Source organism: Ailuropoda melanoleuca, chromosome 1, assembly GCF_002007445.2.
Source record: "Ailuropoda melanoleuca isolate Jingjing chromosome 1, ASM200744v2, whole genome shotgun sequence".
NCBI classification, from domain to species: Eukaryota; Metazoa; Chordata; class Mammalia; order Carnivora; family Ursidae; genus Ailuropoda; species Ailuropoda melanoleuca.
In genome coordinates, this window is record NC_048218.1 from 54,943,353 (window position 1) to 54,959,257 (window position 15,905).

Here is a 15,905-nt window from a genome sequence, read left to right on the forward strand (position 1 = left end):
GTTTGTATTACTTGAGTGTCTACTGAGTGTCGGGACAAGCATAGGTATACCATATATGTTAGCTAGTTCAGGCTGCATTCCTCATTAAATCATATGGGTCCTCCAATTCAAGAATCCCATTAAATTTTAGAAATATTTATTAATATTTTTAAAAGTTGTCAAATTTTTTTCTTTGAAGAACAAGAAAAAAACCCAAACAGGTAAGAATAATGACTCTGCACAAGACCTCTTACCAGTCTGTTTCCAGCAGACCAGGTTACCTAAGATCATTATTATCAGGTAGGAGTTGAGGTATACTCTCTGACCCCTATCACCAAGGGTGGATCAATATATCATAAAAAAGCTCTTTCAGTCAAATTGCCCACACCTCCATAATCTGCAATTTGTATAAAGGCCTCCAGTTTCCTGGAATTTCTTTTAAATTTTTCATTCCAGATACTTTAAAAAATGCTTTTTATTATTTTGTTGACGGTTTCGTTTTTATTAGTACATGTTGTCTCTGAGGCTTAATTGTCCCTGGACCTGGACATCTCTGCTTTTCGATGCTGTGACTTAAGCACCTTGCTTTGTTTGACCTTTGCATAAATTACTTAGCCTTAGTTTATTCCAGATTGTCATAAAAAATAAATAAGACTTGAAAGGACTTTGCAGAGTGTCTAAAACATAGTAGGTGCTAAATAAATTTAAGCTATGATTAAGAATAATATAAAATTTTGGTAGTGGCGATGACATAATATTAGTACTATTTTCCCCTCTCCCAGCAAAAGACATTTCATTTTTTGCCTGAGCTCATTTGTTCCCCACCTCTTCTCTCATTTGCTCTGTGAAGGTGGCCATTCACACACAGGTTCTTGCCTCGGCCCTCTTTTTAACTCCTCCATCTATTAAACTACGCTGGCGGCCACGCGGAGCTACACCATAAAGAAAAGGCAGCTTTTGTCTCCTTAGTCTCCAGGCTCAGCCTCTGACTGCCTTTCTTCCCACTACCAAGTAACAGTTGCAACTGTTCCAAGTGGCGAGTCATTTACTAAATGACCAAGAAGCATGATGAACTCTTCATGATCCTCACAAAAACAGAGCCTGTGCCATGAAGCAGGAGCTGTGTAAGTGTGGCTGTTGTGCAGACCTGCAGGGGGAGCCTGCTTTCTTAATGATTGGTGTCCAGACCCGCAGCCAATGAGAGAACCACCTTCCACTTTCTTCTGTTCTCACCACCCAATACGAAGGGCTCATTTCAGAGCCCCTGTCTCCAGGATACAAGCTCTCTCCCTTTAATTTTCTGTGTGCTTCCTCATTAGGAAGATGGCAGCACCAACTCCTAGGTCCTTCTTTACGTGGGGATAAAGCTATGTCCATTGTTTCAGGAGGCAGTCTTGAGCAGGGTATCACTCTTTGCAAGAAGTACTATGTATTTGTATGTAAAGCTGATACTAATCCTAGCCATATGCATCTAAACAATCTTGTCTTACAAATGAGTTTCTACTAAGTATATTCTGGAAATATCTGTATGAACTATTGAAGAAGTCTGCCTTCGTGTTTCCGCTATTTCTGCTCCTATCTCAAACTCGATTTCTCTCATTCACCTAGCTTCCATTTCTACTACTCTCAATCTGTCTGGTTTTTTAACAGATTTGAGCCAGAAATTCCAAGTGACAGATCTTTGTTTTCATTTTTTTGTGACTTCTTCCCCATCAGATGCACTGCTGTTCAGCCTTTTCATCTTAGTTCCCTTCATTTTCCCCTGATCTCTGCATATAATGATTCATCTGTTGTTTAGAGTTAGACCAGTGGTTCTCAAACCCGGATCCTTTGAGGACCTTTAAAAAAAATGATCCAGCCTGAGTCTCATCCCAGAACAACTGAGGTAGAATCTCCAGAGGAGAGACTTAGTGCATCAGAATGTTTTCAAAGCAATTGAGAATATTAAGTTATACTAAAGAAGAATGAAGGCATAACCCTTCCTTTACCCTTGTGCCCTTAAGAGTCCCCTCCTCACTGGCCCTTAGCACATTTACTGACACTGACCAGCACGGTGATACCCCAGGGATCTTGTCCATGGAAATTCCGGGTATGGCAAGAATAATAGGAGCTTTTCTTCACAGACCCAAGAAAGGATATGAAATAGAAGAACCAAGTACTTCAAATAAACCCCGATTTGTGGAACTCAGATTGACATTTACCTTATGTGTTCTCCTTGAAAGTAACATAGAAATAAGGACAGAAGGGCAAAGACCATGACTAGGAGGTTCCTAGGGCACAAAATTTAAGGAGGCACTTACTCTGAGAGGCCTACCCTGCACTTACAAGGCCCTGAGACTGAGTGCCTCCTTAAATATTATGCCCTAGGAGTCTCTCCATCTCATCCTAGTCCTGGCCCCAAGGGGAGCTAAACTGTAATCATCCAGTTCCGGTAAGATTTAAAACAAAACGGATAGAGCACATCTTAGCATTAAGATTCTTGAACTTAAAATGAGAATTATGATTTGTCATTAGCCCCCAGTGCTGTGCCCTCCAAATCCCACCCCCGATATGCAGCTTATGGAAAGTTATGAAGGGGAAGTTCTAGTCAGAGGAGCGAAAAGTTTCTACTCATGTTAGGAGTGACTGTAGTTGTCAACTGAAAGTCAAGTGTAAAGACCTTTTCTCTAGTAACGTACTAAATATCTGTTAATTCCAATTCTTCATTCATCATCTCTATTTTCACAAGATATAAATAAATTAATGGATGTGGAACATTTAGCGCAGAGCTGGCGTGATTGAGTGCTCAGTAACTAGTAACTATTTCTTTCAGCAGGAGGATAATGGAACTCGGGAAACACTTATCACTGAAGGTCACTCCATCAGCAACTCCACATTATTTAAAGACAGAGTCAAGCTAGGTACAGACTATAAACTCTACCTCTCTCCAGTCCAAATCCATGATGATGACCAGAAGTTCTCCTGCCACTTTATGGTCAGACCTGGCAAAACCTTGAGGAGTTCCACCACAGTCAAGGTTTTTGGTAAGAGTTTTTTGTTCTCTGGGCTCCCTGCCATCTTCCTGTCCATTTCTCCTGCCTTGCTCGGCCCTGGAGAGAAAGTGCCCTATTAACTGGAGAGTAGCCCCTCTATGGTAGCTACTGTAGAGCTCTGTTTCCCTTGAGACTGTATATTAGGGTGAGGATAAGGATACAAGTTAAAGAACAATGATTGAGTTGATAGAATAAAATCACACAGAAAGCCATAGATTGGCCAGTTTCTTGGTGACCACTCCTTATTTAAAACTTTAATGTTTCCTGAGAATACTGGAAATCTCTTTAATTATAACTGCCAAAACCTAATTACTTCGTTGTCTAATTGTCTTGGTTGCTTGCTGGAGGAAGGCAGAATGGGGACAGTGTGAGAAAAGGAAAATGATAAACACAGCCCCAGAAAAACTGCAGGAGCCTCCCCACCCCCAGCAGGGCCAGCTCCTCAGCAAAGGAGCCTGCGGGGATGGCCCTCTGTCCCTGCATTCACAGAAGTGTGGAGCGGAGCTGAAACATCCACCGTGGCCTCACTCAAACTGCGCAGACTCTGCAGGGAGTAAATTTGGGGGAAATGTGAAAATCCTATCTTGCTTGGTGATGGTTGGCAATATTAATAAATACAAACCCCTGGCTTTGGATTTTTTTTGTCTTTGTCACCAAGAACTGTGTTTTTTAAAAAGTCATTTTTAAATGAAGGCAAAGAGAAAAGCAGTGATGTGGATGAGCAATTAATTTTTTTTGCAAATGAGGTGAACGGAGAGAAAATAGCTTCACAAAATCTAAGGGCATGAGCTATACTAGATTTTCCATTAGTTCTCTGAATGACTGGACAAGTGAATAATCTTTGTTTTTACCTAGAATCTTACTGCATTATTTTTAAAGATTAGAGAATTCAGTGTTTTGAGGGAAATGCAAATCCTGTGGTGCGTAAAGATGGAAGGAGCTAGAACCAAGATTTCTGTAGTTTGAAGTCTTTTTTTAATAGCTCTTCCTATATCTCTCTCTGCTCGCCCTCCATCCCTCCCTCTCCCTCCATCTCTCCTTGGGGGGTGGGCCAAGAGATAATCGATCACCCCCAATGACCAGGTTGCCTATGAAGCCCAAACAATGCTCTGTGAAAAGGTGGGAAAGACTTTTCATCTCTCATCGATATCACCCTCCGCTCACTTACTGGGGCGTGACTGTCTTCGACCCAACATGAAACTGACTAATCCAGCCTGACTTTTTACAAATCAGTGAAGGCAGCTATCCAGGATGTGAAAGAAATGTCGATTCTAAGTTAGGCGACCTATGTCCCATTTGACCAGGATTTTTTGCACCACAGCTTGACCTAACTGCCTTGTCAACACTTAAACTGCACCCGGTATCTCTCTGCGGTGTATACTTCCATCTTCGTCTTGAATGCTTTTCACTCTTTCACGTCTCACTTTTCTGGCCCTGTTTGTGTCCACATCTCTCTCTGTGTTTCTTCTTTGATCTCCTTTCAGTGGATGCTTAAAAATAAGAGGTTCTGCCTGCTTGTTCATTAGAGTTTCCGTGCTTCCTGTCTTTCCCCTTTAGCAAATGGGCCAGCCAGGCTGTGCTTGGTTCATCTCATCCAGTCCTTAGACGACGTGTGTGCCACCAAGTGCATATTACAGTGGCCCTGGCATGGAAATAAAATACATGTCTTATTCAGAACCTACTCAGCATCCCTCGGTGATTCCTCAAATAGAGCAAGCCAAAAATAAAAACTTGAAAACTTTGAAATAAATACTCAAGTGTAGCACAGACCCACTCCAGCTCTGATTCCCTAAATCCAGCTTATTTCTTCTTCCTTAATTATGCCTCCATACTGTAACAGAACAGGGACCAGAAGCTTCCCCAGCTCCCTTTCTACTTCCTGCCCCTCTCTCACTAATCTCCTCTGACTTGACTTTCCTTAGCAGGGAACCTGCCATCACAGGTTTGCTCCTGCCCCCTCCTGAGCCCTAAATATGATTGTCTTGAGCCTCAAAAGGAATGTCTCTCTAGTACCCTTGCAACTTTCAGTAACTGTTCTTTCTTTCAGGTCCTTCATTCCAGTGGTATCTGTTGCTAATATGAGGCCAAAATACCACTCCTCCCGTTAGTGTTGTAGGTGTATTTTGGTTTGGGTTCTGCTAAAAGAAAACACTGAGACAGGATTTANACTGTTCTTTCTTTCAGGTCCTTCATTCCAGTGGTATCTGTTGCTAATATGAGGCCAAAATACCACTCCTCCGTTAGTGTTGTAGGTGTATTTTGGTTTGGGTTCTGCTAAAAGAAAACATTGAGACAGGATTTGAGTTAAATTAATTTATTTGGGAAGTATTTATTGAGGTAATTTATGGAGGGAAACCTCAGAAGAGGAGAGGAAAAGCCAAGGAAGGGAAGGAAGATAATGAAATGTTCATGATCACACTGGTTACCAGTGTGGGCTTAGACCTCACTCCCACTGGGGAACTCTGGGAGAACACACATCAGAGTTCTCCCATAAATAGGCAAGGAAGTTGGAGTATTATCCACCAACTCCCCATCTGCTAACACCGTTAGCTCCCTAGACTTCCAGTTTGCCCTACTTGTGGACTAAGTGTGCTCCCATAAATCCTTAGGAGGGACTCATTAGGTATGCCCAACTAGAGGCCTTCAACAAGTAAAAGCAAGTGCCAAGTGAATGTAGCAGACACTGACAGCACCTGTGACAGGCTTACTACTGTCTGCCATCAAGAACTGACTAGAAGCCACTTCAGTTCAACATAACGTACTCAATGTCTGTTTTGTGCTGGGCACTGTTAAGTGCTAGAGATGGAGAGATGAACAAAACAGCCTGGCTTCTAGGCACTTACAATCTAGCAGGACATCAAAATCACTGAAATATTCTCTGGCTTTCTAAGATCTGCATTTTCCATGAAAATGTAAATTTCTTAAGGACAGTGATGTTGATCTGTACACCATTGTTTCCTAGGTATCTAGCATAGTGCTGGGCATGCAGTGGGTGTTTAATGAATATTTGATGAATGATGACTTTTACGCATGCACACACAGACACACACATACACACACACACACTAGTGGCCAGGTCAGATGACAGTCAGTGCCACTAACTGTGTTTTATTTGCCTTTAAGCTAAGCCAGAAATCCCCATGATTGTGGAAAATAACTCTACAGATGTCTTGAGAGAGGTGAGTCACATTAAAGCCTTTGAAAATCTATAGTGTAATATGCCAAGGTGTGTTGTGTTGCATCATTGTCCAGAATGTTTTCTCAAAGGACCTTATTCCTTGGTCCTCAGTCAATTAATTTCTGGTGAGGAAGAAGGGAAGCTGAGTTGATCCTAGAAACCAAATAGGAATCCTTACTTTCTGACTTCGGACTCTGGGAACACATGATCTGTAATCCTTACTCCTTAAATCTTCTGGAAAAATAGTGTCAATAGTTTAAATTTCTCCTTAATAAAAACTGGAGAAGATAGTGAAAGAAAAGTAGGACAGAAAGCAGTGTGAATCCTGGTGTAAGAATGAGGCTTTTGCTCAGCTGCATTTAATTTGTTCTAATCCATTTCCTATACCAGCTTTCCTATAGTTTTTATTTGGAAGTAACAAGAGGAAAGATGCCCTTCTGTACCTCCTTCAGAACCCTGGCTATTTCTCAGGCAATAGGAGAAGGGGCAGGAGGAAAAGGAAAATCGAGTAGGGCCATCTGACTTCAGTTTCTTGTAGGTAGTTCCCAGCTTCAAGTCACTGGGATCTGGGCTCACTTGCCAGCTCTTCTTGCTAGCCGTGACCTTGGGCAAATAACTTCAATCTTTGTAGTCAGATTCTCTATCTCTATGATGAGCATAAGAAGGGTATCTGCATATTGTTGTTGTTCTTAAGAATTAAATAAAATAACGTATGGAAAGTTTTTAGTATAAATATGGCATATATTAAGCGCTCAATGAACATTATGATTTTTGTTATATTGTTATCACTATTAGTGTTAATCAACTGTCCTGGGCACTTTGACTTAATTCAAGCTTTTCAAAATCCCAAGTTATAAAATAAATATCCCATGAATTCTCCAACATTTCTTGCTAAATGGGATGAGAGAAAATTACACTCATAGTCTAGTTTCGTCTAGTCCTATGAACACTAAATAACTTATGATTTCTGATCCCACTGAATATCAGTCATTTAATTTGATAGCTGCATACAAATCATAGTTCAAACTCTGTGGGGTGGTTTTAGATGAGAATACACTTGTGTCTTCCGTTGATTTTATGTGTTAGTCTCTTAGATAATTGCTGTTGTAGTCCTGAGTATATAAAGGAGATTTAAAATTTTTTGTTCTTCCACAGTTAATTCCAATTTTATTAGTGGACTTCATTTCAAAAGTTTAAATAAAACAGTCTAATGGCACAATGTTTGATAGGTGTTTTTGTTCTTATAAGGATTTCTTGAAGGTTCTTTATGCCAATGTTTACAGGTAATAAGGACTCAATCCAGATATGGAACCATAAGATTGAATCCAAGAATTCCAGTTAAAAAGAAAAAGGACTTTCTCTTACATGTTATCAGATTTCCTCTTCTGTACCCATGCTTACCTAGGTTCTGACTGGAAAATCAGAGAACCTTCCTTCCTGGGGAATTAGTGAATAATCTCTCACCAACTCTGCATAACCAGCAACAGGATACAACTTGTCTGTGGATCTTTTAATATTTTGCCAAACATTAGTAATTCTTTACCCTAATATTCTTAGAGTCCCCATTGTATTTTTAATAGCTTCTTAACTCTTCAAAGTCCTTTCACATGCTTTTATCATGTGATGCTCTCAGTGAGCCTCTGAAAAAGGTAGGGCATCAGTCATTTTACAGTTGAGAAATTGGGGCCTGGAGAGTCTATACAACTGACTGAGTCACTAATAAAGGGCAGAGCGAGGATGAGAATTTAGCATGCCTGATTCCAGGCAGGATGGTGTGATGAGAGGAGCCCATGGTTCAGGGGCAGAGAGAACTAACGTCTGGTCCTAATTTGACCACTCCCTGGCTACATACCTTCATCCAGTAGTTAACCCACAAGTCTCAGCTAAGTCACTTAAAACTGGGATCAAGATTAATATTTCATGGGATTCTTAGGTGAATTAAATTTATGCACAGTAATGGAGTACATTGCGCATAATAGATGTCTCGGGAATATTTCTTTCCTCCCACTATTTATCATTCACCTATTCTCTTTCACCCATCCCTTCATCTGAATATATATTCATAAATCTCCTGTGTGATTGATTTTAGGAGACAGTGTGGGATAATGAAAAAACAGAACATAGATTGCAGAATCCGATAGACCTGGGTCTGAATTCTCCTCCATCACTTATTAATTCTGGCCCCTAGGACCTCGATTCCTTAGCTTCCTCATCAGTGAGCAGGGACAATGATCCCAGCCCCCCCAGAGTAATATAAAGATCAAATGAGAGAACATATGCAAATTATCTACCATCTGGCAACCATAAGTGTTGGTTAATGGTAATTTCCAACCCCCCTTCATTCCTTAGAAGTTAACTAATTCAACATGTTCATATCGGATGCCTACTATGTCTTACATATTCCTGACACCAGCAGCCCTTGGTGTTAAAGTAATAGGGATTTGGTCAGTTATGAGTTATGTTTTCCCAGCATTACTAAAGTGATAAAGTTTATGGTTAATTGGGTTTTCCTGAAAAATAGAAAAGCCCCCAAATTATCCTAACAATGATGCTTCTCAGGCTTTGACAGCCAGGGTTGTCCAAGGAGAGGGTCACACCTGTGGCTGTCATATTCTTGTGAGTTTAGGGGAAGCTCCACCAGGGCCCCAGTGTGGCGCACAGCCTCGCCCCCACTGCTGAGCTGGGAAGGGAGTCTTTATTGAAGCCACGGGGCCCCTTCATGTACCAGACTTTGTTCCAACAAAAGATGCTGGCCTAGACAGCATCAGCCCACAGCCCTGGCCCTGCGTACCCGACTCTGATGAGGCAGCAAAAGAAGGCACAGGAGAGATGCATGGAAACTCCAGGGTTTACTCCACAGTTCAGTCTTTCCAGGAGCCACATATGTCTCTAGTTGATGCCTCTGCCTTGTGCTTCAACGCCATCATCTCCGCGGGGCTCGTCCTCGTTACTCTCTAACTTTATTATGTTTGATGAAAGTTAGGTGAAAAGAAATAGAAAAAGAACTACCTAACGTGAAACAGGAAACAAAAGTAGTGGGGTTAAAATGCCTGAAAAGGGAGCGCCTGGGTGGCTCAGTAGGCTAAATGTCAGACTCTTGATTTCAGCTCAGGTCATAATCTCAGGGTCATGGGATCAAGCCCTGTGTCAGGCTCCACGCTCAGCTGAGTCTGCTTCTCTCCCTCTCCCTCAGCCCCTCCCCCCGCTCGTGCATGCTCTCTCCAAAATAAATAATTAATCTTTTTAAAAAAGCCTGAAAATGGAGAGAAGCTAAAGTCATAAGAATATGTGAAGCAGACACCATAATCTAAAAACACAAATTACCATTCAGCAGCATAGGTCTGGTGGCTGTTTGCAGATTTTCATAGCTGCTGTTTATTTAATTGTGATTTTGCAAAGCCTGAAACTTTGTGGATTCTTTGTCCTTCTTAAACACCATTTCAAATGTACATGTGTGTACTTAAGATTAGATACTAGAGTTTCTTTTTTTCTCCTTCCATCTATCCATCCTTCTGACCTTCCTTCTTTTCCTTCCTTCCTTCCTCTCTCCTTCACTTGCCTTTTTCTTTTTCTTTCTTTCTTTCTTTCTTTCTTTCTTTCTTTCTTTCTTTCTTTCTTTCTTTCTTTCTCTCTTGCATCTTATGACGCAATAAGGCTCTGATTTCCAATGTCCAGCCGTGGGACTCCCAGTGGCCATCATCATCATTTGCAGTGGTGAGTCCCTGAGCTTTCACCTGAGCTGGAGAGAGACCTTAAAATGGCACCATACCCCTTTGGGAATCCATATGGGAAGTGAAATCTCTAACGTCAGGCAAGTTTCTAGAAAAAAGGGAGATTATAAGCCTGAGTACAGCCTGGGTTTTTCACAAGCTTGTGTTTGGACTTGTGCTTGCTCTACAAACAGCACACAGGGAAGACAGATGCGGCTGTTAGAGCTGCCGACAGTCCAAGAACAAGCACCAAGAGGAAGCCACATACAAGTAAGGACAGAGCGAGGCAAGAAGACACTGTTATACCAGGATCTTGAACGCTTTCTGGAAAGCTGATGCCCATAAAGGGCTTGGGCCTATTTACGAGATAATGACAGACCGTATTTATTAGCTCTTGTTTTCCCAGCCCCCATCACCCCTCACCCCACCCCCAACCCAGTAAAAAAACAAAACAAAAAAACACAATAGGTTCTAGAGGAATCATTCAAAATAAAAGTCAGCTCCAGCATAAAGGCCACAGTCCTCACCAGTTGGTTTTATTCTATTCCTGAGTGAACATATTAGGCATCTTCTCAACAGCCCAGGGAATTGTTCTCTCCCTATAGACTATTAGGTTCCCTTTTTTCAAAGCATCTCTGAGTATTTAAAAATGAACATTAAAAAAAAAACCCTCAGGGAACAATTGGCATGCAGCCAGCATCTCAAAGACAGGGATAAAATCCCACACGTACTACTCAAATGGATGAGTGGTCTGTGGGGACAAAACAAAAGCACCCTAAGTGTTAAAATTGACCTCAGAACCTAGGAAAGTGTTCTCTGTCCTTCAGTCTCCCAGGCAGTCACAGTCCCTCATCTTTTCATGGTGAAATTTTTTTTGGCGGGGGGGGGGGGGGGGGGGCGGGATTCTGTCTCTCTCCTGTGTTCACACTTCTCCTCTATCCCTTTTTCTTTTTCTTTTGGTTTTTTACCTCTGTTCTTTATTTCTCCTTCCTCACCCCATCTTGCCACCTTTACTTTTTCCTTTCTGAGTTTCTCTCATCTCTTCCTCATGAGCTCCCTCTTTAACAGACCTTAAGATGAAATTGGATTGTATTTTTAAAATATTTATGAATAAGTTTCTGTATCCACTGTTCTTAATGTTTCATCCGAGCGAGTTGAAAAGTCTTTAATTCTCTCTGTGCTGATTACACATTAATGACGTATGTGTTAGGCTGGTGAAAAGACATACAGGATTCAGACAGGTTCTGCTGGTGACACAGCTTTAATATGAGCAGACGATACAACACAGCACTGGTGGGGGAAAGACCTGCACTAGACGGGACCCGAGATCTCAGGCGCAAGCTTCTATGTCCTTCCACAGCTGGGCCCCACAGAACGAGCTCTGTACCCAGTTCTCAACTCACCACCAGGATGTGTGCAAATGCCTGGGCCCCAGGAAGCCTAAGCTACGCTCCTGGTGTGGTCTCCTAGAGTGAGCTGGTCACGTGGGCACATTCCAGTGACCTAACCAGCCTCAACTATCAGAACCCTCGGCTCCACCAAAACCAAGTGCAAAGCATAAATCCCGTTATTTTCACGCATCAACGCGACAGGATGGTACATTCTGCACCCAAACTCACAGACCCATGGTGACAAGACAACATTTATCATCAGTTACTACATTTTGAAGTTTTGATCAGGACGGCTTTAGGAACCCTGTAGGCAAGTGTTGGCTCAGGTGACACCTGTCAAGATTAACTCATTCTATGCACTCTTTCTCTTAAAAACAAAGTACTTTTTATTTGCGCTAACGTGGCTCTTTGCTGTGAGCCTCGAGTCTGTGTTTTCAGAATAGATGCCTCCCGGGCTGATTACACAAAATGGAAGGGATGAGCCACGGCAGGCTGCTCCTGCTCCCTCTGACAGGCTTCCTTCTCAGCCCTCACCTTCCACTTCATCTCCAGGATGGCCCTCTCTACCTCCTCCAGGGCTCGCTCTCGCCTTTCCACTGCCCTCTCCCGCCATTCCACTGCCCTCTCCCTCCTAAGCACCTCCTTTTCCCTTTGGCTGGCCCACAAAGCCAGGGCCCCTACCTGCTCCAGGAGCCGGGCCCAGTCACCCTCGATACCCATAGGGAGCTGGGGCCCCTGGGGCCTCGGGTCTTTGCGCTGCCCCACCTGACCGTGGCCGGTCTTCTCCAGCTCCTCTCTATGCATGCTCTTCAGATGTTTCCACAAGGCTGTGGTGCCCACGTTAACCCCGGGGCCACGGCTCACCTGCCTGCCACACAGGCGGCACGTGGCATATTGGTTGGGGTGGTGGCCAGCACGAACAGGCGCCAGGTGGAAATACTCCCATACCTCAGAAAACCGGGTCCCCTTGTTGTGCGGCGTAGGGGTGGGCATGGCACTCGCGAAAGGGCCAACCAGTTCTCCCTTCTCACTGACTACCTCTTCCTCCTTCATCTCTAGGTCTCCTTTTGCCTTCATCTTCGTTCTCTCCTCTTCCTCCTCCTCCTCCTCTTCCCGCCTCATCCTGTCTCCTCTTCTGTAGCTTTCCTTGAGCCAGAAGCCTTGGCTGAACCACAGCTAAAGTGAAATGAGTAATTGGGAAGGGACTGTGATATCTCTTGGGGATTCACAACAGTGGTCAAAGGCTGGCTACGCCTGAGTGGTGTGATGTTTCCTCCTGTCTGCTTCACGGGAGAGTCAGGGTGAGTCAGAGCCACACAAAATGGCCTCTGAGGCTCCCATGTACATTCCCTCCAGGCCCCAGATATGTATTGATCCCTCCTTGTCTAGACCAGAAAGGCAAAGCAAATGAGTCCAGAAGTCACAAAGTTCTTCAGTGAATTCAGTGTTCTCTACACCAAGCACCTCCACGCACGTTTTTGAACATTGGAAATTTTGGGTTTTCTCTCGATTCCCTCCTGGATGCTTCCACTGTTTCTGTGCTCCTGGATGCCTATAAATGGGTTCTGGAGGCTCCGAACCCTCAGGCTTTTCTGGACCCCCAGGGCTGGGGCCTCACTGGCCTTCCTCAGAGTAGGGAGAAGCACGCCCCAGAGAGATGCTGATGTGGGAGACACTCGCAGTTCCTGAGAACTGTTGCACCAGGTAATCCAAGCTCTGGGTCATAAAGTTCCCAGTGTGAGGTCAGTTTGCCCCTAGAGAGTTCCCTCTGGGGCTGAGGTTCTAAGCATTAGGAACAGCAGACTTAGCTGTTTTCAGCAGGAGGAGCTGGCCCGCACAGAGGAGAAAGAGGTGGAGCCCATCTCCGCAGACTGGTCGCCTGACGGTCCTCAGCAAGTAACTTACTCTGCACCTTCCCTGGCACCGTCACCTGCAAAGCCGAGAGCTGATAAGACCTTCCCCACAGTAGCTTACTCCAGATGTTTGCCTGATACACCCCATTGAAATGAATAGATGGACAATTAAATCACACTGTGAAAAATAGCCAGACATCTCTCTCCTTTTTGGGGTCATCTCTTAAGTAAAGGAGAGCCTTATTCATCAAGCTTTGCAACCCCGAAGCGTTAGGAAACACTCCCACCCCCAGCCCTACAAGGGGGTACTTACAGGCAAGCAAGGCTCCGAACGTGTCTCTGAGGGCTCTGGTGCCCGGTGAGTGCTCCTGCAGGCTGTGGGGAGGGCACCTGCACTTCCTGTTCCCTCCCACGTCCAGGGAAGCCTCCTTCCCAAGTGGGTGTTCCTGCCTGCCCACACACAGATGCAAACTTTCTCTCCGCCCCCCTTCCACCACTGAAAAACAGATGTTCCTGGCACAGGGCTGGTAATAAAACAGTAAGTCAAGCACCTACAAGTCTTAGCTCTGTTTTCAGATAACTCTATCATCTGGCCTCTTAAGCAAAGGAAAATATTGAAGGGGGAAAAGGGTGAGATTTCAGTAGAGAAACCACAGGCCTCAAGGACATCTGTGCTTTCAAATATTTGTCCAATTGTTGGACCATGAATCTCAGCATTGGGTTTGGATACTGTCAATGGAAAAGCCAAAGAACTTGTAGGGAAGGGAAGATTAAGTGAAAAGAAACCTCCCAAGTTTAAAGAAATATGACAAGTTGAGAGACTGATTTGAGGCTGCTTTTTATTATATTATGTAGCTAGAACTGAAAAAGCTGAATTGCTATTGGCTTGTATCCTCAGTTAGAGTGAAATAAAAGAATAGTCACAGTTTAAGCAAAAATTTTATATTTACGTAAATGCTGTATTTATATATATATGTATATTTAGGAAGGAGAACCTACCAAGAGGAGACAGGAACGTTTTGAAGAAGGTGTCTGTGGAAGAAAAATGCCAGTTATAGAGGAAAAGATAGAAATGGCAGAGTAGAAAACAGATCAAGACTGAAAGATAAATTTCAAGTAAAGAAAGAAGGTTGAGGGGAGGAAAGACTCCAAACAGAAATGAAGAGTTGGCAAACAAATAGGGGAACTTTTTTTTAAAAAGATTCCTCTTTCTAAACTAAAAAACTAATTAAAAAAAAAAGATTCTAGGGAAAGCCCTTTTGAAAAGGTTCTGCCCAAATTTAGGCAAACTCAGTCTGGGCTAATATATGAATGGTCAGCATTCCAGTTTTTGATCTGTGGAAAAAAGGAGATGATAGTGCTTACAGCCAGATGTGGATTCACTCTTCCTGACTTCTCAACCTTCTCATACTCCAGCCTCCCGCTGGCTTCCCTCTGCTGCCGGGACAATGTGCCCAACTCCCGCGTAGGCCTATGACCCCTTTCCGGCTATCCATCTTCGTGAATCCCCCACTACTTTCCACCACAGACCACCACAGACCACCACAGAGCCTGGAATCCAGGCTCATCTCTTCCCTGTCTGCAAAATATAACTCCATTCTCTAAGTTATTCCCACAGTTCACCCTTCTCTGCTCTCCTACAGCACTGCCCAAATACTTTTTGCCACTTACTGCATCATTCTTTGTGCTGTTGTGCACATATTCTGTGTGTACTTAGAACAGTGTGTTGGAGAAACCAATTCTTTGGCTTGTCTCTTGGGTGCAACAGCCACACATTAAGTGAGTGAGGGATTTTGACTTCTCAACAGAGGGATTGTGTGTGGACGTTTGTAGGCGTGTACACACAGACTCTTGTCCGTATTTACTTCATATATATTTTTTTTTAATTTAACATGTTTTTCTTCTTACTCATTTGGAAGTTCCCAAACAGCAATAGCTCTGTTTGCTCAGCAAAACCTTATAAACTTGATCTTTCATAAGAGGTTTGACTTCAGTTTGAACTAGTTAAGTCTGTGGCTTTTCAATTTTAGAGAGACTTGGAGGGAGGTGTTTAGGACAAGAACCACATTCTGAAACCAAAATCTTGGAACACAGTCTGGAGGTGGTAGAGAGTATTCGAAATCTGAATCACTCCATAAAATCTGAATTCAGAGAATCCACAAGAGTTAAAACTTTTTAATATTTTTATGAAGTTGACAAGAGATTTCTTCAGTAGGCCTGTTGACTTTATAAAATAATGGAACCCTTACTTGTTCCTGATATTACCATATCATCATCTTATGGTGGGTTAACCGAGCATGGAGAAAATGAGTCATGACAGTGGTTAAAGGTGAGGGCTTCAGAGGGGAGGTAGGTGGGGGCCTGGGATGGGCCGGTGATGGTTATTAAGGAGGGCACATCTCGCATGGTGCGCTGGGTGTTATACGCAAATAGTGAATCATGGAACTTAACATCAAAAACTAAGGATGTACTGTATGGTGACTAACATAACATAATAAAAAATTATTATTAAAAAAAGGTATTGGCATTAATAAAAACCTTTACCACTTTNGAAGTTGACAAGAGATTTCTTCAGTAGGCCTGTTGACTTTATAAAATAATGGAACCCTTACTTGTTCCTGATATTACCATATCATCATCTTATGGTGGGTTAACCGAGCATGGAGAAAATGAGTCATGACAGTGGTTAAAGGTGAGGGCTTCAGAGGGGAGGTAGGTGGGGGCCTGGGATGGGCCGGTGATGGTTATTAAGGAGGGCACAT

The 15,905-nt window shown here is 43.2% G+C and overlaps 2 protein-coding genes across 4 annotated transcripts in view; one reads left to right on the top strand and one right to left on the bottom strand.

The window, feature by feature from the left end:
• The window catches only part of CD96 (CD96 molecule), a 99,708-nt gene that overhangs the window by 24,598 nt on the left and 59,205 nt on the right, over nucleotides 1-15,905 (top strand). For 2 of the 3 annotated variants that reach the window (XM_011222500.3, XM_019797620.2), the window contains exons 4-5: nucleotides 2,792-3,002; nucleotides 6,135-6,190. In XM_011222500.3, the coding sequence (XP_011220802.2) occupies nucleotides 2,792-3,002; nucleotides 6,135-6,190 (267 nt within the window). The remainder of the gene's footprint in view (nucleotides 1-2,791; nucleotides 3,003-6,134; nucleotides 6,191-15,905) is intronic. The other variant, XM_011222502.3, reaches the window with a different exon arrangement.
• ZBED2 (zinc finger BED-type containing 2) lies at nucleotides 11,691-12,412 on the bottom strand. Its single transcript, XM_034658130.1, has one exon. The coding sequence runs from the start codon at nucleotides 12,410-12,412 to the stop codon at nucleotides 11,750-11,752; it is 663 nt and encodes a 220-aa protein (XP_034514021.1). The 3' UTR covers nucleotides 11,691-11,749.